This window comes from Protopterus annectens, chromosome 12.part0 (genome assembly GCF_019279795.1).
Source record: "Protopterus annectens isolate FY-2018-M chromosome 12.part0, PAN1.0, whole genome shotgun sequence".
Lineage (NCBI taxonomy): Eukaryota > Metazoa > Chordata > Ceratodontiformes > Protopteridae > Protopterus > Protopterus annectens.
In genome coordinates, this window is record NC_056746.1 from 278887217 (window position 1) to 278910661 (window position 23445).

The 23445-nt window shown below is 37.8% G+C and overlaps 1 protein-coding gene across 1 annotated transcript in view; it reads left to right on the plus strand.

Annotated features, from left to right (window-relative positions):
* Window positions 1–7759: 7759 nt before the first annotated feature.
* The window catches only part of LOC122816509 (CREB binding protein), a gene marked incomplete in the record, with an annotated part of 4149155 nt that continues 4133469 nt past the window's right edge, over window positions 7760–23445 (plus strand). Inside the window, 1 exon segment of the mRNA XM_044089341.1 lies at window positions 7760–8750. Within this exon segment, the coding sequence (XP_043945276.1) occupies window positions 8672–8750 (79 nt within the window).

Consider the following 23445-nt stretch of genomic DNA (forward strand, 5'->3'; position numbering starts at 1 on the left):
TAAGGAATGGGTACCGGAAATTATTCAGCAGCTATTAGAGAAAATAGAAATTTCTTCTAAAAATATAACTACGGATTGGGATAAAATTAAACTGGAATTTTAAATTAGGATGGAAATAAAAGAAAGGGAGATACAGTTAAGAAGTAAAAAGAATTATTTAGAGGGACTGACAAATGTTAATGTATTGCAAAATAGGAGGAATCACACAGAACAAGAAGAGGAACAACTGCGCAATGCTAAACAGAAAATAAGGGATTACCTTGATAATATGCATGAGTTTAGAAAGATTGCTGTTAAGCAACTGTTTTTGATAACTCTAGAGTACAAAAACTTTTAGCACAATGAGTCAGGCAACAGCGCAGGCGGCGCAGTGGTTAACATGGTCGCCTCACAGCAAGAGGTTCTGTTCGATTCTTGGCTGGGGTGCCTTCTGTGTGGAGTTTGCATGTTCTCCCTGTGTTCATGTGGGTTTCCTCCCACATTCTAAAGACATGCATCTGGAGCATTTCTCCCCGGACTTCTGCTGAAAACAGGCTCTGTGGAACCTAGTCAGACTTTCCCGGTTAACAAATGTTAAATAAAAAAAATAATAATAAAAAATAACAGAAAGTAGAAAGGGATGTTGCCAGGCTTATGGAGCCTATAACAAGAGAGCCTGTAGAAGTATTAGAAATATTTTGGAAATTCTATGAAAGTCTGTATAAAGCAGAGAAATATGGAAATCAAGAAAAGGTACAAATGCAAATGTTTAATGAGGCTCAATTACTAACAGTATAGGACCGGATAAGATAAAAATGGTGATGTCTAACCAAACTGCAGAAAAGTCCCCAAGAATAGATGGTATTCTTGTGGAAGTTTGGAGGGAAAAATGATAAAGAACTGGAAGGTTTTGTTTAACAGTATCTTAAGAAGAGGAGAAGTACCAATATGCTGGAAGAAAGTGGTGGTAGCTGTAATACCTAAAGAGGGTAAAGAGTGATCAGAACCAACTTCATACAGGCCCATTTCAATACTAAACTGTAATTATAACGTTTTTATGTCTAGAATGGCAAAAGTTACGCCAAAATTGATAAATATGGTTTGGTGGAAAATAAGCACATTTTTGATAACATTAACAGAACAGTGATGATCCAGGAGTAAGTAAAATGTGGGAAACTACCATTATTGGTGTGTCTTGAAGCAGAGAAAAAAAACTGACAGAGTAAGCTGGGACTTTATGAGCAGGGCAATGGATGCATTTGCATTCCCTGATAAAATTATCAGGTTGATTAGGAGGATATATGAGGAATCGGAAGGAGAAATTAAAGTGGGGACCTCTCTGATAATGCCTGCTTGAGTAGAGGAACCAGGCAGGAGTGTCCTCTCTCCCCCTTTATTTGTATTATATTTAGAACCATTAGCAAAGAAAATAAGAGACTCAGAAATTCAATGATATAATTGGTATGGTAGGCAAGAAAAGCTGGCTGTATATGCAGATGATATTATTTTATACTTGACAAAACCGGAAAGGGACATTACAGTACTGTGGAACATTCTGAGGCATTTTCAAATATTTTTGGGATAGAAAATTAGTGAAACTAAAACAGAGGCAGTAGCAGAAAATGATATACCCATATACAAATTGGTTCAGCAATATCCATATTTATGGGGACATAATAAAATGAAGTATTTAGCAGTATGGATTAAAAATTGTTCCTGTTTGTCAGCTAAGGATATGTGGGAAGAGACTAAACAAAAAGATAGTACAAAAACTGAGAAAATGGAAGCTCTGTTTTATGGCTATTTATAGTAAGAAACAAGTAGTTAAAATGTTTCTAGTCCCTTCAGTTTTATATGTAGGGCAGGCATATTTTTATCAGCCAGAGAAGAAGTTGTGGATAGCAATTAATAAAGAGATGAAGACTTTTATCTACGATGATGAAACAGGGGGAAGCTCAAGAAACAAGGAGAGACTGGGATTTTGGATGCAGATCTAAGGAGGATAATAATCATACAGAATATTATATTCATAAAGTAGCAGAAATTATTCTAAGAACCAAGCCATCATGGGAATGGAAAAAGGAGATTCTGCCGATAGGGATGACTGCAATTAGGGACACAGAAAATAAGCAAGAGGGAGCGGTAATATATTGGAGAAAACTGGCAAAGGAACCAAGGTATTGGGAGGAAATAACTAGAGAGGGGAAGGTAATGGAATGGGAAGGCACCAAAAAATTATTTGGACTGCAGGTTAGAGACCATCTTTCCTATCAGAGTATAAGCAAAGACAAACAGGGGGGCCCTAAAGGAAAGGCCAGCACGGGTAGAGTTTTTAGTAGAATCTAGAACAGACGCCATTATTAAAAAAGAAATAATTAGTACAGCATATAAAATATTGCATGCTAATTATAAGAATCAATCAAAGGAGGTTAGAAAGGTTTGGGAAGAAAGACTGGATAAGCAATTCACAAAGAAACAATAGGAGGATATATGTATGTCTCTGAAATATACAACAAAATCTAGAAGATGTAGGATCTTTGCTTGGGATTGTTTACATAGATATTTTTATACCCCAAGTAGACTCCAAAGAATTTTTCCTCAGGTAGACAGCAAATGTTGGAGGTGTGATGGGGAAGAAAGAGGTAACTGGGAACATATTTTCTGGGAATGTAATGAGTTGCAGACTTTAAGGATTGCCTGCAGACTGCTCTGTCAGAGATACAGGGTGAGCAAATCGGTGTAACTAAGAAAATTGTTTTTCGAGCTATTATATTGAATCAGAACTGTTTAGACATAGTACTACCAGCACACTGTAATAAAGTAGATTGCAATATTACTTAAAAATGTTTTAAAAAAAAACTCATACCAGTGATAAAAAAATAAACTTTTCTTATTATGAAAGTTATAATCGGTAAAATTAATATCATTAGATAACTTTTTTGATGAATTGTGATTTGATAAAGTGACAGATAAATTGTACGTCAGCCAGTATAAACATATTGCATTTTAGTATCACAATAATCATGTTGGTTTAAACACGCTAGTAATACCTTTGTATCCACTCTGGCTCTTAAAATCAACATATAACAGTTGTAAGTCCAACTATAATATTCAAGCCTACAAGATTACTACTATTACAAATAAAGCATAAAAAACTGACATAATTGATGATGTTTAAATGTAAATGATGTATTCAATACTCTAAATAACTAGTGTATTATGAAAGGATTTACGTACAACAGCAACATTATCCACTCATTTATTGGGATAAAAGACAACAGTAAATGCCCACTCCAAGACATTTTTATTAAGAATATAACTATAATATATATTCAGTGTCTTGGCATCTAACAGTTTTGACTTGCAGGCATTAAAGATTGATAAACTATTACTGTAAACAGTAAAGATACTTCTTTTCTTATTTGAAACACTGACTTCTTTGTTGTCCAAAAGCTACCTGGAACACTTAAACCATTCTATATTGTGTACCAGCATATTTACTTACAATGATAACCTTTTGTACTTGAAGCATTCATGCAGACATATAAACCTTTTCAGACCAATGAAAGCCAGTTCGTGGACACAAACAAGCAGATGTATAATGCACTTGTTTTTCCTCCTGAAGTACCAAGTCATGCATAGGATCCATCTTCTATGATACTACAGACTGTGCAGTCTCACTAACATCCACTTCAATCTCCTGTGGTGACTCTTAACTTTGCATTCATAAATATTTGCACTTAGGAAAATACCTTCAATACACCTGGAAAAGTCAACTTTTATCCAAGTTTTGCCTCTTAAATGCTTATCTCATCCAAAAACGTTACTTTTGCTAAAGCGTGGTAGCAGAAAAGTAATGATCAATGACAGCACCTCTGAATAATTATGTTTTTTACTTGACTGCTGCACCTGCCATGAAGCTTGTTCTTTCTTAAACCACATGCATACCTCTCAACCTTTTAGCACAAAAAAATTGTACAAAGCCAAAAATAATGGGGGGACAAAGGGACAATTTTTAAATATAGCTTTTATTAACTTAGAAAGTTGACAGAATAACAGGCTTCGCATTAGCATACCTTTTCTGATGGATATGAAATCTGTAACTCAAATGTCTGACATTATTTAGTGACTTCAAACTTGGATGATTTGCCAGAATACCACAAATTTTATGAGGAACAGACTAAAAACATTAGACAAAAATCTAGACATTCTGCAAAAATCTGGACAGTTGAGAGGTATGACACAAGATGAACTGAAATGATATAATCCATTCCTTACCAAACGTCCTCTGTGCCAAGGACAATGGGAACTTATAAGCTTTTTCTATTTCCAGAGTTAATTTTCAGTGTAGTCCACAGCACCATCTTGAATTTAATAAACCTCAAACATCTGGTACCTTTGCCTGTCAACACACCACTCACTCACAGATTTATCCTTCTCATTTTATCCTCTGAATTTAATAGCTGATGTCCAATATAAATCGTATTCTGAAACAGCTCCAAAGTTTTATCTCAACCTGCGTAGGCAAGTACTAGGCTAGCTACCCCTGAAGGCTATTTTACGCCTAGCCAAGTCCCCCTTTTTGTGCTTGAAATAACCTAATCAATTTGGTTATATAGTGGTCTTACCCATCCTGTGGTCGATAATTAAATATTACCCCTAATAAGAATAATCCCATAAATAATTTGAGGGAACCCATGCATGGGATAAAGCATTTAAGAGCAGCCTCTGTCCATAAGGGGGCAGTCCTGGGGTAAATTTTCTGTTTCCTAGCCACTGATCTAAGTTGCACTTGAAAATAGATAGGGATAAACTTTATTTTATGTGGATGGGGAGTCTGTTCCACAACAGTGGTATCCTATGAAATACCATCCAAACTGTTCTGCTGATTTTGAAGAAGAGGTTTAGATCCTTAGTCACAGTAATTCTGATGCCATCTGACTTGCTGATATGCAGTAAATACATAAGTAATGAGTCAGAGGAGGCCTTATATGCAAGACACAGGTCACCTTTTAGCAGTCTGTAGGATACCATGTACAGTTGCAGGGCTTAGAGAGAGTCCATGTAGTATATATTGTTTAGGTCCTGTACCTTTTAGTAAGGAATCTCTGTGGGCATTCCAGTTGTTGCATATGTCTGGGAAGAGGCATGCCAAAGGCGGCATTTTATTCAATGATTGACCCTAACAAGAGCTGGGTAAATGGGGAGAATGACATCCCTAGATCTAGACACAATTCCTTTGTTTACAAATTGTGAAAATATAGAAGGACTTTCTTACGACAATAGACAAATGTTAGGTCACTCTCCATATAAGTTCCCAAATCCTGAACAACTGGGTCAACTGTTAGGGACGTACTGCCAATGTGGTAGTTCCCTGGGGTAGATGACTTCCCAAAGGATACCCTAATATATTTTTGGCATTTAGTTTCAGACTATGATTTTGACACTAGCTATTTATTTTAGACAGGCCTTCCTGTAGGATTGCTAAGTCATTTGGGGATTCAATGACTACTCCTAGCTTGAAGTCATCTGTAAACTTAGTCAGAGTCCTTTGGTATTGGCTTTTACTTTAGAAAAGTAGATCTCAAAAAAGAGAGGTCCCAGCACTAACCCACGTGGGACTCCATGGTGACTGGTCTCTTTGTGGAAGTAACTTCCCCTACCTTGAATATCAGTGTCCTATCTGTGAGCCAGATGGCAATCCAGCAGGTGAAATTCCTACTTTATTTAGCTTCTCTACTATGCCTGTTTGGGGAATTGTATCACAGGCTTTGGTCAGGTCAAGGTATGTGGTGTGTACTGTCTTGCCTTCATCCATTGCATTGTATTTAGCTTCTCTACTATGCCTGAATGGGGAATTGTATCACAGGCTTTGGTCAGGTCAAGGCATGTGGTGTGTACTGTTTTGCCTTCATCCATTGCATTGATGACCTTTTTAAAAAAAAAAAAAAATTCCACCAGGTTCAGTAAGTATGACCTACCCTTGATGAATCCAAACTGAGACAGAACCAGAGCTTGGAGCCTCCCTACGTCCTGACTGATTTAATTCCATGGCGGCAACGCATAAAAAGTATAAAAAGCATGTACTGAGATTTTAGGACAAAAACATGTATACCTCTTAACCTCTTAGCCCAAAAATATCTGAACAAAACCTCAGAATGGATGGACAAAGGCCCCAAATATAGGAACAGATTTTAAATATTGCTCTTATAAACTTAGAAAGCTGCTAGATCAACAGAATTTGTCTTAGCATGCATTTTTCTGAAGGATAGTACCAAATTCAGTCAACAATCCAAGAAAAAAATGCTAGAAAATACTAGGACAATACTCCAGAAAGACTTTATTAATATAGTAAGACAAAGTAATCACAGTAAAAGCACTAATTAAATACACCTATAGTAACAAATCAATCTAATTACTGCCTTAAAGCTAAAAGGACATAAAATAACCATATCACAAAAATGAAGCTAAAATATAAAACATATACAACACACATGTACATAATCCCCTCCTTGTATAATTTATTACAATAATAGTAAGTTTGTCTATAAAACTTTTTGAGATTTAAAACACTAGATAAAGCTACTACATCATTAATACCAGGTGCTAGGGTGGCATTTAAATAAATCTGCCACCAATATTCTCTATTTTCATAATATTTTTTCTAAAGGATATAAAGTCTGAAACACAAATGTATATAATTATTTAGTTACTTCAATCCTCAGAGCAGCCCAGGGATTTACCAGAAAAAAAAAAAATCACAAAATTTATGAGGAACCGACCAAAAATATGAGACAAAAATCTGGACATTCTGCGAAAATCTAAACATTTGAGAGGTATGAAAACAGGTCTTTTAGTCCCCCCCCCCATTGGTTATACAAGATAATTATTTGTTAAGCACTATACTACAATAAAAAATGAAAACTCAAATTCTATAAAACTCCGTTTTTATTTTGGCAAAAAGCAAAGTAATCCTTTTGCACTGGATATGATACGGTTTTCCCTACCAAATTGCACATTCCCAATAGAACTATCCACTATGCCCCGCATTATGTGCATAGTGACGTTCATCTCGGGATTCGGAAAATCAATCTAAATGCATTTAAGGTCAGCAATTAAGAATAACTGATTTGCAGTTTGACACCATTTGCGAAGTGGTAAAAGGGGTCGAGGATGGATGAATCGGACAAAATATACTTTGCCAAAAAAAAAAAGAAATTAAATATTAGGAATACGTAAACATACCTCTAAACTGTCCAAATTTTCACAGAATGATTAGATTTAATTATTTTGTCTGTTCTTGACAAAATGTATGGCTTTCTGGCAAATCATTGAGGATTGAGGTCACTAAATAATACTAAAAAATGAAAACATTTGAGTTTCAGACTGCTTTTCGGAAAATACATAATAATGGAAACCAGTTATTTTAGCAACTGGGTACTTAATAGAAACAATATTTACAATCTGTCCCTATTTTTGGTCCTGTGTCCCCCAATATATATATATATATATATATATATATATATATATATATATATATATATATATTTCAGGCTTAGTCCAGATTTTTTGCGCAGAGAGCTACTGTAAGATATTACTCAGTTGTAAACTCATCAAGTGTCACGCAGCTTCCTTCTACAATTCTTCAAAAAAAGCCACCAAAAAAATACCCTGAAGAATAGACCTTTCCGCGTTGGTGGGCGTTGCTCACGCGTCCTACGCGTACACACGCATTCACAAAACACGCCCCTTCCACTCCCCCTCCTGTCTGGGGGAAAAAAGAAAAAAAACTTTTTTTTTTAATTGAGGAATCAACAGCCGCCATCTTGTCGTACTGGAGTCGGGATTTCAGGAGCAATTTCCTTGGAATCGAAAGGCCAAAATAACTCCGTAACGATAAGGACCCCCCACAGGAGTGCAGCGACTGTCATTCTGAACGTACCTGGTGCGCAAAATGGAGATTTGGACTGACAGGAAGTGATTAACGGTGGTTGCGAGCGGCAGTCCGCGATAAGGGGGGCACTAGGGAGCTGCGCTCATTGTTTTTTTTTTTTTTCCCCTCGTAGCGACAGCGGTGGCGGAACGTAACGGGAACGGTAACAGAAGACGCTTCAGACTCTAGTGAATCTGTCAAATTACAAGCTGCTTTGAACCTACTTACCGTTCCTCAGTGAAGATAAACATACATCAGTACAGACACATATATATGTCTAATAGGAAATATATTTGTACCGGTGTAAGGAAGTGCAAAGATGCGCCCTGATTGAGTCAAGGGCAGCTACTCAGAACGTAGTGGCCGGCTACGTGCAACTCAAGGGGTTAAATGTAGTTCTGGCCGGGCCGAAGATGTGGGTGTTGGGTGTCTCGGTAGAGCTGCTCTCAGGGGTTGTGGAGCTCTTTCCGAGGCACGGTGGGGCGCTCACGATCCGTCACTGAGATTGGGTGCTCGCGGTCGCTCCCTATCGGTGTCTCCGTGAGAGAAACGTCAACCCCCCGCATCTCGCGGGGAGACTCGCGCCTTGTTTCTAAGTGTCTTCTGTTGTGTCTTGTACGGGCAATTGTGCAGTGAATTTTCCCCCGTGTAGGGGGACTCTGTGTCCCACCTTATATTTCTACTCGCTGACAGCTCCTACTTCCAGCATCCTTTCCGCTGCTGTAAGCACGGGGGTCGAGCGGGCACTTTACGAGTAAAATGGCTGAGAACCTACTGGAGGGCCCATCGAACCCAAAACGACCCAAACTGAACTCGCCTGGACTGTCAGCCAGCGAAGGTAAGGCGGATCCCAGAAAAAGATCGGGGTGGGTGTAGGGGGCGTGTCGTTAATGTGTGTGTTGGTGTGCATGTTGTTACAGATTTGCTACCGCTGAGGTGGGTGTGTCATTCATGGCTTGGACATAGGAGTGTTGTTTATAAATTTTATATGATTGTTTGGGGTTAAGACAATAAGCTGATGTCAGTATAATTATATGCATTGGATTGTAGTAGTAAACGTTTATTTGCCCAACCACAGGCGCTGTTGCTCCACATTCTCTTGTGTTTGGTCTAGACTACTTTAGTAGCTTCCATTTCAGATGTTAACTGGTGTTGATTTTTGTTAAACATTGAAAACTTGTCATTTTGAAATTGTGGACACAGGTCACACTGGAAACGCAAGCTTTAGTGCTCTTTCTTGACTGGACGTGTTGTTCTTTCAGTTCTGTGATTCAAACACTGTCTAAGCAGAAGATATCTCTGTGGATGAGTTAGTGGTATTGTTGACGTGTGTTTCTGTAATTGGAGCATATTTTTATGCTTATCTATCCTGTGTAATAGATATTTTGTCATGAAAAAAGCAAGTTTAATTTGAGACCTCAGAACTTAAGGACTCTGGACAGATGAAATACATTCTGATGCATTTATTTATTTCTCCAGTGATGCTTTTAAGAGGGCTTGACGTATACACTTGGCAGAATTTTTAAGTTTTTTTTTGTCAGGCTTTGAACCTAATAGGGCTGTGGCTCATATTTTTCACCTTTTAAGTGATTTGATTAATGAGTTTACATGAAACCCAGATCTTGTATGTAGTTCATTTATACTACAAATGAGCAGACTAGGTGTGTAGAAGTCCTAATACTTTTTCTTTTGGCAAGCCAGAAATGTTCCTGCTGCAGTTGGACAGTGTCTTTATGCAGAACAGTACAGTTGTTTTGCATTCATTTTATACAAGCAGTATATCTTCTTGTCAGGAATGTGAGTGTTATCTGCAATGATGTGCAGTGTGCTGGACTTAGTTTGGGGATATAACAGTGGGTGAAAGAGAGGCAGCCTCACTGTATATTTTGTGCTTTGTTTATGCACCCACATTTAATGTTTGGTAGTGAGGGTAGTATGAATATCTCTTGTATGTAGTAAGACTTGATAGTCTGTGTCTGGTTTGTATATCCTTGCATCCTGCACAAATGCTTGCCTATTACAGGACATGGTGATGTGGGAGCATATATTTTAAGAAAATGTCTTTTTATTTGAAATTTTAAGTGCTTTGATTCTTTTGGCTTCGTATAATAAAGTTATTAAATTGCACGTTTGATAAGAGTATGGGAATAATTACCATGGAAGAACTGGAAAGTTGCTGGTGGGTTAGTGGGATTATTGATGTGTGAAATCATTCACTATTGATAAACAAGTTGTTTAGTTTTATAACTTTTATTTTTCTGTAATGAGTACAACCAGATGAGCATTTTGAAATGCATAGTTTGTTTTCTTTTTTAAGATTATTAATTTTGTGGTAGAACAGTTGTAATAGAAAGAAAACAGTATGTTTTGTAAGTAGAGTTAATAGTCTGTTTCTGATAACTGTGAAGAAAACTTACACTGGAAACATTAGTTCTGTTAAGACGTTCCCCATTTTTTAGTGCTATGTTAGAATTTAATGTTTTTTAGATTTAGTTTAATCCCACTGGACCAAAGCGCATCTTGTGATGAGAACCATTGTATGGGTGCATTTTTTAATTAGCTGGTATATTTACTTTCTTTAAGAGTTGCAATTGTTTTTGTGTGTTTGCATTGATTGTTTTACATTATTGCAGTTTTACATCAGTTTGGATCAAGCCAGTATAGTAGGTACATATAAGTATTGTCGTGTCAAATGCACTTGTACAACAAAAGGAAAGCCGTGTAACCTGAGTTAGGTAGTCTTTTGCATGCAATGTTTGTGATGGTTTTCTCCCACTTCCTAATGTTTTGATGTGGGTTAGTTGGGAATCTACCTAGTTTTTGTAGGTGTGCATTTTGTCTGTGGGTGTGTCTCTGTATCCTTTGACTGGTATCTTGACAAGAATTATTTACCATGTTGGAATAGGTTCCAGCTTCTTTATAACTCTGGATAAAGTGAGCTTTCATAGTATTCAGTGAGTGAATTAATGAATATGATGCTGTTTTTATATATATATATATATATATATATATATATATATATATATATATATATAATATAAATATGTATGATGATTTATCTATTAAGTTAGAGTTTTAGGACTTTTTTGCATTTTAATTGCTGTCATTTTTATCCTTTTGAAATGTCTCCTATTTGCTGCTTACTACAAGTCTGTACAATATTTTGTGTGTTTGAAAAGTTAATAAATATCAGTATTGCTGCACATTTCACTTTTAAACAGTGTTGTTGTCAGAGGGCAGTGTGGGCAGATGCTTACATTTTAGAAAAAAAAACGTGCAGTTTGAGTTTTGGATGTCTTGTAAAGTTCTGAAAATTGATTATTTACGTCAATAATTTGAGTTACTGTGAGTGTACATTGCAATTAAAACTGGTGATGAGGTGCATATAGGTGACAGCTAAAGACTGATTAGTGACTCCAGAGGGAACACTAAATGATGGGTATCATCTATGCCTAAAGAAAAAGGGTCAAGTAGGTGTTAAGAAATAATAGAGATGCCCTTTATGTCAGGCAGGTACATGATGCTTTATGGTCATAAAGGAATGTCTGTCATCTAGTTTTCATTGTGATTGGCTGCCCATTGAATTCAAAAAGGTTTGCCAAGTAGAACTTGGGAGTTAGTCTTATCTGTGGGGTCAGAAGCAGCTTATTTACATTTGTTGTCAGAAGATGATCATTGTAGATTTGTTCCATGCACACACTTGTGTTCATCTTGCAGTACTGGCACTGAATTACAGTTGTTACAGTTTTCTTTGCTTATTCAGCTGGGTTAAGAAAAAAATTCAGGATACCTAGATTGTGTGCAAAGTATTTTATTCAAACTGCATGCAAAAAAAAAAGAAATCTCAAAAATACTTTCCATTTTGTACAAGCCAAATTGTTACCAACTGTTGAAAATGTTAAATGCCACATTTTTAGTGCTGCTGTTTTAATGTATTAATATTTTTGAGCCTGTTTTCATTGTAGTTAAACTTGGATATTTACACACTTTTCTTCTGTTTGAAGTAATGTATCCGCCCAATCATCTTTAACATGCTGTTCATGGAATTCTTAATTGTTTACACACTGTCTGTTTTTTTTGTCAGTCTTGCTAAATGTTGCTTATATGATTAATCAACCTTAACATGCTTTTTATTGAAATTTTAATTGTTTACATAGTGAATATGTCTGATTGCTTTCAGTCATGCTGAATGCGTTGCTTGCATGTTTATTGGTTTACCATATGTTTTTGTGAACTTTTTGATTGCTTTATGTAGTGGATTTGTATACATTTGTTTTTTTATACAGAAAATGCTATTTCTAGGGTTAACAGTTAACATTTTTTGTAAAGGTAACACATTTTTTGTTTTGCTTTCCTGTACCCTTTGTTTGTAATTGTGTATAATTCATCAAGACTTAATGAATTCTATAGGTTGAAGTAGGTAATATTTCATACCCTCTCCCCATCTTCTTGTTCCCTGAGATTTTTTGTAGTTGTCTGGTCACGCTGATTTCCCTTATTGGTTAAGGTAGCAGTATTTATGGTGTTTTTTGAAAGTTTGCATAATATGCTGTAGTTGCTGCTCTAGTATCTGTGCAGGTAGCAGTATTGATTTGATCTGTTTTACTTGTCTTTAAGATTTATTAAATTTTTTGGGTGCTGGCTTACAGCCGTTTTTTATTTCTGTTTTGTTGTTCGGGTAATTACACACAACCTGGGTGCTTAGCATTAAATTACAAAAACAAAATTCATTACAAAGTAGCATGTTTGGTTTACTAGGGGAAGTAGTTTGCTCAGAAGGTTAACATAAAATTGTATTGTGTTTTTCATTTGTTAACTGGGGCGCAACACTGATGCAGATGGGCCATCTTTAAGTTCAGCATGGGAATTACTGTACATGCATAAGAATATAATAAAAACATGGACATAATTATTACATCTTGTATGCAAACAGTTCTAAATGAAAAACAGCAGCATAATCACAATTATAGGACACAATGTCTGTTACTGATGATAGTTCTGTAATTGTAACAGGACTGTGAAGTTTTTGAACAAATACTGGTGTGTAACTTTCTAGAAAATACTAATTTGATGATGAGAAGAGGGTGAGTACTGTAGTGGGGGATTTCCATCTTTAGATCTTAGCTGATTGCATGAGCTGTGGGAGGGTGCCAGGTTATTATCCATGGTGGGAGAGATATAGTATTTAAGCTTTCTAAAGAATCTGACTCTATGCTCTTACAAACTGTGTGTTTCTGTAGTACTAGTAAAACAGTCGTGTCAGATGGTCGTTGCTTAACTTTGCTCTTTTAAACAAAATCAATTAAACAATTTAATTCGAGAGCAATGATGTAGTGGCAGTATATACTTTTTTTTATTTACACTTGTATAAGTCTTAATTGATTGGACCATTGACTTGTATTGGAATTAATTTACTTTGTTAAACAGAAGTAGATCTTAGTGTTTTATGTAAACATCCTCCTCAAGCTCAAATTCCAATACAGCATCCCACACAGCACTTTCCCTTACATTGAAGTTCTGATTCTAATCTCTAATAGTTTTAGATTTTATTTTTCTTATTGATGATTTTTCTTTGAAGTTTTCCTTTTACTAATTTATAACCTTTTTAGCTAATGTCAGTACTAACGATAGCAATTCTTTTTCATGTTTGTAGCACGTGTTCTGGTGTCTTTTCCATCTGTTCCTCAACATGTCTTTGCATCCGATTTCCTTTACTTTCAAGCTTTTGAATCCAGTGCTCAGGCTCTCTTTCCCTTACTCTAAATAGTAATCCTTTGTGTTACCTGAAATACCACAGATCTCGTCTGCCGGAACAATCCTAGGACGGATCTCTTAGTATTCTTAGGAGAGAAGTATTCTTATTCTATTTTTTTGGTTTTCTGTATATCATAATCTTTTAAAATTAGAGGTAGGATAGTTTACTTATTTGCCCTTCCCCTAACTGCATTTTTGTTCTTTGCTTTGAGTGCTGAGCAACTTCTACGTCATCTTTTGCAAAAAAAAATACTGCAGTGTATTTAGATATATAATATTTTTTTTTGTGTATGTTGTTTTTCTTCTTACCTGCTACATTTTCTATTTTTAGGATGTCAGATAAACCATTCAGTTTCAAAGTGTGCAGATTGTGCTCCCAAGCTACCCAACAAAAGACACGTGATAAATGTATTTATTGCTTGTGCCTCACAGACCTGGAGACCTCCTGCTCCATCTGTGAAGCTTTCAGACAGCTGACTATTGTTGAGAAAAGAAACATTGATTCTGAAAAGGCTTCTTTTAACCTCAATGGGAGAGAGTGTGCATTCTATTTATTCAAAACCTAAAGGGAAAAAAACAGGCAGAAAGAGTAAAAGATGTCTGAACCCCCAAGGAAGAGGTGCCCGACTGTTCATCTTCCTCTGATCCGGCTTCAAAATTAGAGAAACCCTGGGAGAGCCAGCACTCTCCTTGGATCCGATACTCATCACATCCAACACTCCGGTGTTCTTTCTGGAGCCTGTATCTCCTATGGCCTTAAGCTAAATGCCAAAAAATGTATAGTCATACCCTTTGGGAAAAACAAGGTAACCCCTGATTACCACATAGGTGGTAATCCATTAAACATGGAAAAAGTTATCAGGGACCTGGGGACCCAAGTTGACAGTAACCTCTCTTTTGACACTCACATTGCCAAAGTGGTTAGGAAGACCTTCTACATTGCCCACCTGATCATGAAGGGATTCACATCCAGATCAGGAGAGGTCATTGTACCCCTGTACTCTTCACTTATCAGACCAATGATTGAGTACAACGCCCCATTCGGAATGTACCTTACCCGACACCTGCAGCAGTTGGAAAGACCCCAAAAGTTCCTCACCAAAAGGATAAAGGGGCTCAAACATATGTCATACGATGCCCGACTGAAGAAACTCCAGCTGTATTCAATAGCATACCGTCTGCTCAGAGGTGATCTGTGCCTGACATACAAGGCCATGTCCAACCCGGAATTAATGGACATGCTCCACCTCAAAAAATCCAAATCCACCAGAGCCACGAGAGCAAGAGACTTAAACCTCAACACGGATATAAATAGGATGTGCTGGAGGGACAGATTCATCACCCAGAGACTCCCTACACTATGGAACAGAATCCCAGTCCATGTGAGGCAGAGCCCCTCACTGACACTGTTCAAGAGAAATCTTGACGAGTGGATGGGAGATCATAGGTTTACCCCGGGAATCATCTCTGTGTCACTGCTGGACAGAGGCACAGCAAACTAATGGGTATAGTATTCTCATCCTAAGGGGTGGTGAAAGCCACACACACTCTGGCTAGGCTTATAAATGCCCTAGGGCAGATAGCCTAGTATGAACCTATGCTCCATTCCGTGGTCTTGTAAGAAAAAGTGAAACCAATACTCTAGAGCCCTCTGTGTACTGCTTCATTCTTCTGATCAGCCGGGTCTTCTAGAAGCCTAACTGAATCAGAATTGAACAAGATGAAAAGGCGATTCCTTTGGACCCAGATCTAATTGGGAGTCCTCCCGGCTCATGTCTCTGCTGGAGGTGAGGGAGCATCTTCTTCCGTACCCCCAGTGGTTGTTCATTCTCTGATCCTGCCTTTTGGATCAGGATCCTTGGACCGGACTTCCATCTTGGTCAGGTCTGTATCGGAGCCTAAGTTTAATTTCTTGATGCCAATGAGTATGAGTTCATTGTTTTAGTTGAGGTTGACTGCTTTAGAGTAGTCTGAGACTCAAAGCCAAGTGGTTGGTGTTGACTCCGACATGGTAGTTTCAGTATTTGGAACTATTCTTTCCTCTTGAAGTTTTGGCATAATGTAGTTTTGCTCCAATATCGGCTTTTGGTACTACCCATGTGATGTCTCGGGTTGAGTCTTTCTCGTGGATTTCGGTGCCTAGAACTTGGATTTACAGACCTGTGTTGCGTTTGGCTTTTGAGAGCGTTTTCTGCCTAGAATTAGGGAGTACTATCTCCTTGAGTTTGGATCTGCCCCAACCCCAAAGGATCACCCAGGGTTCTGCCCTGCTGTTCTTGTTCCATCGGGACAACCAGTGGCTGAAAGTCTCACACCAGTTCCTATGGAAAAGACCACCTCAGCTTCTGCGTCCTCTCCAGAGTTTCCCACTGAAAAAGGTACATAAACACATGTGCAAAAAGAAGCACCTAGATTCTCTTCATAATCAGTCTCCATTGGTACTGACTTTGAAGGAGAAGGTTCCCACAGATCTCTCTTTGTGAACATTTTGTTTGGAGAAATTATTGCTCTACTTAGTGGGGTGGTCTTCACAGCCAGTTTCTCCAGAAGAGTCTGTCTTCACTGAGGGTTTTGATTCTGGCCCATCTGTGTTTTGGGTGGCCATGTATGTGGATGAGATGATTAGACCTGACCTCTACGTGGGCTTGGAAAAGTGTCTGATATAGCTGAACCCATGCCCGGCCACAAACTCTGGTGGTGGGGGCAGGTACCAAGAAGGAACTAAGAGAAGAACGTTCCTTTGTCCATCCACTGAACAAGAAGGCTTGTGTGCTGAATAGATTTGGGAAACTAATCCGCATTGCATCTGCTTTCTCAGTAAGAGCTTTGAACTGTTTGGTCAAATCTCTCTGAAATCATGCACACGCCAAAGACATTTCTAAAAGTTTCCCAGGTATCAACCCTTCAGATCAAAGGAGGTCCATTGATGCACAGCTGGCCACCCTCCAGTCCTTGTCCAATATTTCTATGCAATTCATATCCAGTGTCAATGAGGGGTGTGTCTAGAGCAGCTGCCACAGGCATGTCCATTAGGAGAAATGCTTGGATGAATCTATACAACTTTGTGGAACATATTAATACATCCTTTGTGAAAGCCCCCATGATGGAGCAACACTCTTTGGTCATAAAGTGAAGGACATGATGTCTAGAAATGAAAAGGAGGGCAAATCCCTTTTTGCTGTAGGGATTAAGTTTTCCACTCCTCAGGGAATCTTCTCTAGGAATCAAAAAGGTAGTACGAATATTTGGTTCTGCAATTCACAGGGGTTTATACCTGATATGCCTGGAGAGAGGGGCCCCTGTGGTAAAGGGCGAGCTCTTACACTGGACGTTTCCCCAAGGGCAGAGGTGTTCTGCAAAATCAGAGCTTCAGAGATTCCTTCTTTGAGAAGCCCTTTCAGCACTTCTGAGCAGATGCCCAACTGCTGCACTTTTGAGGCAATCGGAGGCACTTATCCCTGCTCCCAATAACCTGGACAGCCATTACTCAAGACTAAACGGTGCAGTAGATAATAACCAGAGGCTACTTCATTCTTTTCCACACCACTTTTTCAGCCCCCAAAAGATTTTCTCTCCTTTTGAAAGATTGGGACCTCAGGTCAATTCTGGACCTATGTTACTTAAATAGTTTTTTGTGAGGAAAACATCATTCAGGACACGTTTCCCTTAGATGTGATATATATCCAGGCAGACTGTCTGGCAGTCCTCTGGTACGTCAACAAACATGGAGGAACCAGATCTATCCATTGTGTCGAGAAACTGAGTGTGTGTGTGTGTGTGGCAGTGGGTAATATCTTCTCATCGCTTTCTAAAAGCAGTGCGTGTTGTGGGCATGTCCACTGTGCTGGCGGACAGATTCAGCATACCTATCCTTCTCCCTCACAAGTGGACTCTCCATCCTGTCACGTAGTAGATATTCAGCTGTTGGGACCAATGTTGTTGCAATTTCTTTGCATCTTTCCACAACACCAAGTTTTAACAAATTTTTCACTCTGATCGATCCCCCTCAAGGGGGGCACCAAGGGGTGCTCTGTCCCACAATTGCTGCCTTCTCATACTCCTTTAAGTCTTTCCCCACAATTGCTGCCTTCTCATACTCCTTTAAGTCTTTCCTCACATTCCTCTGACTCCAAAATTTTTACAAAAGGCCCCGACAAAGAAGATCACAGTCATCCTCCTAGCCACTTATTTTTATAAGACAGTAGAAAGAGTGGTCGATGAATATTAGAAAGGGCTAGTGTAGTCGAGGAATATTAGAGCGAGCTAGTGAGAAGAGTGAGTTAAGGGCAGAAAGTAGATTAAGGGGTGAGAAGTAGGGGATGTTTAAGGAGGGAGAGTGCAGTGGCAGGACCAGTGACTTTTTTAAAGTGCTCTTTGGTGGCTGTCTTAAATTGTTTAGGGTGTGTAAGGGTCCTGATTTCTAGTGGGAGCCTATTCCAGGCAATAGTGGGGTAATAGCTATCAGAGTACAATTAGTAGCTATATCTTCTTTTCGTATTGGCGAGAATCACATGCCCATTGCACCCTTAAGACTATGTAAAACTTTTTTTACATGAACCTTTTATTACGATCTCCGCTTAGACACCCAGTTCCTTATTGTTATATTGCTATTTTAATGTAAGCCCTAGCCAACCTTCTATTCGAACTGGCTGCTTAAGCTAATTTACTCCAGTCTTTTTTGTTTCATTTGCTTTACATCCTGCTGTATTGTTGCGATATTTAAATTTGCCATTTATTTTTTTTTATTATCCACACTTTCTCATTAGTAGTTCTCCATTTATATCCAGCTGTGCTTGATTTGTTTTGTTTTATATCCCTGGTTATTGGTACTAAATAAAAAGCAGAGAATAATGATGATTGGATAATCTTCTCCATTTCCTGTTGTAAGGTTATAAACACTTTAGACAGATCATCAGCACATTTTACTGTAGTTGAGCACTTCTGCAGATGTTTAAATATTAATATTTATGTGTTTATGGAAACCCAAATGTGTAAAATTATCTCTTCATAATTTCTGTATTCACTGTGCCAACTGCTTTCTTCAACCTGCTATCATTAATATATTTCATCCATTTCAGTCCTGAGGGTTCTGTTAACATTGTCAAATTTTTGCCTACACTGATCCAAATCTTCTATTCTCAGCAATATTTTTGACTACTACTTTTCTAAAATTGTGGTAAATACTTGGTAGTCATGATTCAGAATTGAAATTCCCCCTCCTTTGGTACTACTACTTTCCCAAAAGGGGGCATCTCACCCAGAAAAACAATTGTGTGTGTTTGTTTTATATATATATATATATATGTGTGTGTGTGTGTGTGTGTGTGTGCATATATATATATATATATATATATATATATATATATGTATGTATATATACACACACACAAACTCTTTAGCCACAGAGTAACTGAGATCAGATAATTTGAGGGGACCTATGCACAGGATAAGGCATGTAGGGGGTGCCTGTGTCCATTAGTAATGCAGGGAGCAAAGTAACATGATTTGTCCTTTCTAAAGACCTTGCCTCCAGTTCTTTTCATCTCTTTTGCCATATTCATATTTTACTTCACAGCTATTTAGATTTTGATTTCCATTTTCTAGTGATTGCATTTTTGGTAGCTGTTTGCATTAAATTTACTAAGGTCTCACTGTATAGGTAATTCAGATTCAGTGTCTTGACCCAGGATAATCTTTTCCTTAGTTAGTCATTTCCTCCTCCAACATTTCTAATGAAGTACTATGTAGGGAATTGTTAAATTCTGCAAACTTGTTGCACTTCCCCACCAAAAAAGGAAAATAAATGTTCCTAGTTACCTGGCCTCCCATTGTTCCTTTTGTAAACTGCCTTTCTAATTTAACTTCCTAATCTTTTCTAACCAGTTTTGATTGTTATACTTATCATACAATATTTTATATGCCGTACTAACAATCTCTCTAACAGCAACTCTTGTTCTAGTTTAGCGTAAAAACTCTACCAGAGCTGGTCTTTTGCTTAGCACTCACCTATCCCTTTCTATTTGCCTATACTCTGAAATTAATCTCTGGTAGGGAAGGCAGTCTCTACTCTGTACTCCAAGCTTCTGCTTGACCCCCTGTCATTCTGTTACCTCTCTTATTTGCTCCCAATACTTTGGTTCCTTTGTCAGTTTCCTCTTATTTCTCGAGCATCCCTTTCAGATTTCACCATAACCTTTTGCTTTCGTTATGTCTGTTAGCCTTAACTTCATAGCTCTGAAGTATCCATTCATTTCAGGTAATCCTCAATCACCTTGTTCATGGGGTTGCTTAACTCATCCCACTTTTACCCTGTAGTCCTCCCAAATCAACTCTTTTTATTCACAATGTTTTTTCTGGTTGATTTAAAAAAAATGTCTGATCTGTGGATAAAACTAATAGGACTGAAAAAGTTTCATTGCTTATATTTTGCTATCCATAGTCAAGATCTTCCAGGTTCTCAGTTTTGAATTCTCTTGTTTAGTCTTTTCCCAAATATCCTTAGCTGTCAAAACAGAATCTTTTTAAATCTTTACACCTGAATACTTCATCTTAACATTTTGCCGTGAATGCAGGTCTTGCTGAACCAATTTGTGTGAGTGTCCATACTTAACTGCTATAGCTTTTATTGTATCTTCTTGATTTTGTAGCTTGAAAAGACTTGAAACTGTCTCAATATTCCACACCATTTAAATGTCCTTTTCTAGATTTAGCAAGTTCATAATAATAATACCTGCAAATAACGCCCATTTTTCTTAAATTTACCATAGCCACCCAGTGGTATAATCCTTGGATCTAGAGGATTGTCACTGCTGAAGTGATAATCCGACCCCATGTGCAAAAAATGGGAAAACAGGGTTGTGGATGGAGTTCTTGATCTACTGTAGCCACTGTATCCTTGAATGTGAGAGTTCTGTAATCTCTCTGTCAGTTGGTTTAAATATAAAGCAAGTAAAGGAGAAAGAGGGCATCCTTGCCGTTTCCTTTGTTAGAACACAGCTTGTTGAAGAGGTTCCCCCCCCCCACACACACACACACTTTAATTCTTGCCTCTGACTCTTTGTATACCCTCCCAATTAACCTTATTCTGTCAGGAAATGCAAATGCTCTATCGCTCTACTCAAAATCCTAGATCACTCTATCTAATGCTTTCTCTGCATCGGACCCACCAGTTTAACAGTAGCAGAATTTTCTTGCTTTTTGCTTCCCTCTTAGTCATCATTGTTCCAGTAACGTTGTCAATTTTTTCCTTTCCTCCATAAAACCATGTTTTTAAACGCACTTTTATTGAGGTACCGCTTGTGACATAGGCAAATCTGCAATTGTATGAAAGTAATCAAACTGTATTAACATTAACCATTAAAAAACATTATATTTCACATGTTGCTATACATCATATAATCTAAGCAGTTTTACATAAATTATTCAATTCCTGTTCCTTGTTTTAAAAAAAAAATCTTTGCCTATATCGTAAGTAATGGTTTAGTAATCATGCATTTATATAAATGAAAACTAAGGACACCAACACAATCCTAGTTGCAAGCATTTTGCATCACAAACCATAGGGACAGACTTCCATTTGCAAACATTGTACATCACCTACAATCTACCCAGTCATTTTCAGTCAAACATTACATAGCTGATTTAAGTCCTACCTTCTTTTAAACCTAATTCCTCCCATGTATGTATTGTTTCCACAATTTCCATTTTTTTTCCTGTGTAGTTTGCGCCTATCTTTTTCTAAACATCTCGGCTCCAGTTGTGTTATCTCTGTTACTATATTCACTACTTCTAGTTTAGTTGGTTTAAATTTTGATTTCCATTTTCTAGTAATTGCTTTTTTGGCAGCAACCATAATTAGACACAGTAGGGCCTTGCCATGTCTAGGCAATTCTGATTCTGTATTATAGCTCAGAAAAGGCATCTCTCTTGCCACACCTATCCGCCCACCCAACATTTCTGAGAATGCATCCAGCAGGGAGCTCTTAAAGTCTGCTAACCCACCACACTCCCAGAAAATGTGGTCCCAAGTACCTCTTTCCTCCTTGTCACACCTCCAACATTTGCTGTATACCTAAGGAAAATTCTCTGCAGTCTACTTGGGGTATAAAAATATCTATGTAAACATTTCCAAGCAAAAATCCTAAATCTAGAAATTTTGTTGTATATTTGGGAGACGTACATATATCCTCCCCCATTGTTTCTTTGTGAATTGCTTATCCAGTCTCTTCCCGATCCTTTCTAGCCTCCTCTGATTGATTCTTGTAGTTGTCATGCAATATTTTTTATGCTCTACTGATTATTCCTTTTTAGTAGCAGCTTCTGTTCTAGATTCTACTGAAGTCTACCAGTGCTGGTTTTTTGTTTAGGATGCCATTATTTCTTTATTTTTGCCTATACTCTGATATCAATCCTTGATAGGGAAGGCAGTCTTTAACATGCAGTCTAAGTAAATTCTTGGTCTCTTCCCATTCTGTTACCTTTTCCCTCTCTAGTTGTATACTCCCGATACCTTGGCCTTTGCCAGTTTACTCCAGTAAATTCCAGACCCCTCTTGCCTATTGTCTGTATCTCTAATTGCAGTCTTCCCTATTGGTCGAATTTTTTTTTATCCATTCCCATGACGGCTTCATTCTTGGAATACTTTTTGCTACTTTCTGGATACAATAGTTTGTATGATTATTTTTCTCCTTAAAGGCCTGCATCCAAAATTCCCAGTCTTTGTTTCTTGAACCCTGTTTCAACATCATCCCTTTCCATTTTGTATTATAGTTTTTTGGTTGTGCTATGCATAGGAGCCTTAACTGTGTAGCTCTGAAATATCCCTTCAGATTGGGCAATCACAATCTGCCCTGTTCTACTGGAAGAATCCGCTTATCCCACTTGACTCTTGCTGTCTTCCCCTCCCAGGTAGTCCTTCAGCACTTTATTAATTGCTATCCACAACTTCTCCTCTGGTTGATTAAAAATATGCCTGACCTGTGTATAAAATTAAAGGGACTAAAAACATTTTGACTTCTTGTATCTTACAATCCATGTCTGTATAACAAAGCTTCCATTTTCTCAGTTTTTGTATTGTCTTTTGTTTAGTCTTTTCCTATGTCCTTAGCTGCCACACCAGAATAATTTTTAATCCATATTCCTAAATACCTCATTTTATCATGTCCCCATAAATACGGATATTGCTGAACCAATTTGTGTGTGTGTGTACATAATTTACTGCTATTGCCTTTGTTTTAATTTCATTCATTTTGTATCCCAAAAAGATTTGAAACGGTCTCAAAATGCTCCGCAACACCGTACTCCCTCTCTTTCTGGCTTTGTCGAGTATAAAATAATATCCTTTGCAAATAGAGCAAGCTTTTCTTGACTACCATACCAATTCATATCCTTGAATTTCTGAGTCCCTCATTTTCTTTGCCACTGGTTCTAAATGTAATGCATATAGAAAAAGGGGAAAGAGGACACGCTTGCTTGGTTCCTCTGCTCAAGCAGAAATCATCAGAGAGGACCTCACCCACTTTAATTTTCACCTCTGATCCCTCATATATCCTCCTTATCAACTTTATAATTTTTTCAGGAAATGCAAATAATTCCATTGTCCTGCTCATAAAATCCCAGCTTACTCTGTCAGATACTTTCTCTGCATCAAGACCCACCAACAAATATGGTATCTTCGTACATTCTGCCTTCCTTTGGATCATCAGTGGTCTGTTAATGTTGTCAAATGTTTGCCTCCCCTCCACAAAACCACATCGATCCAGATCTATCAATTTTAGTAC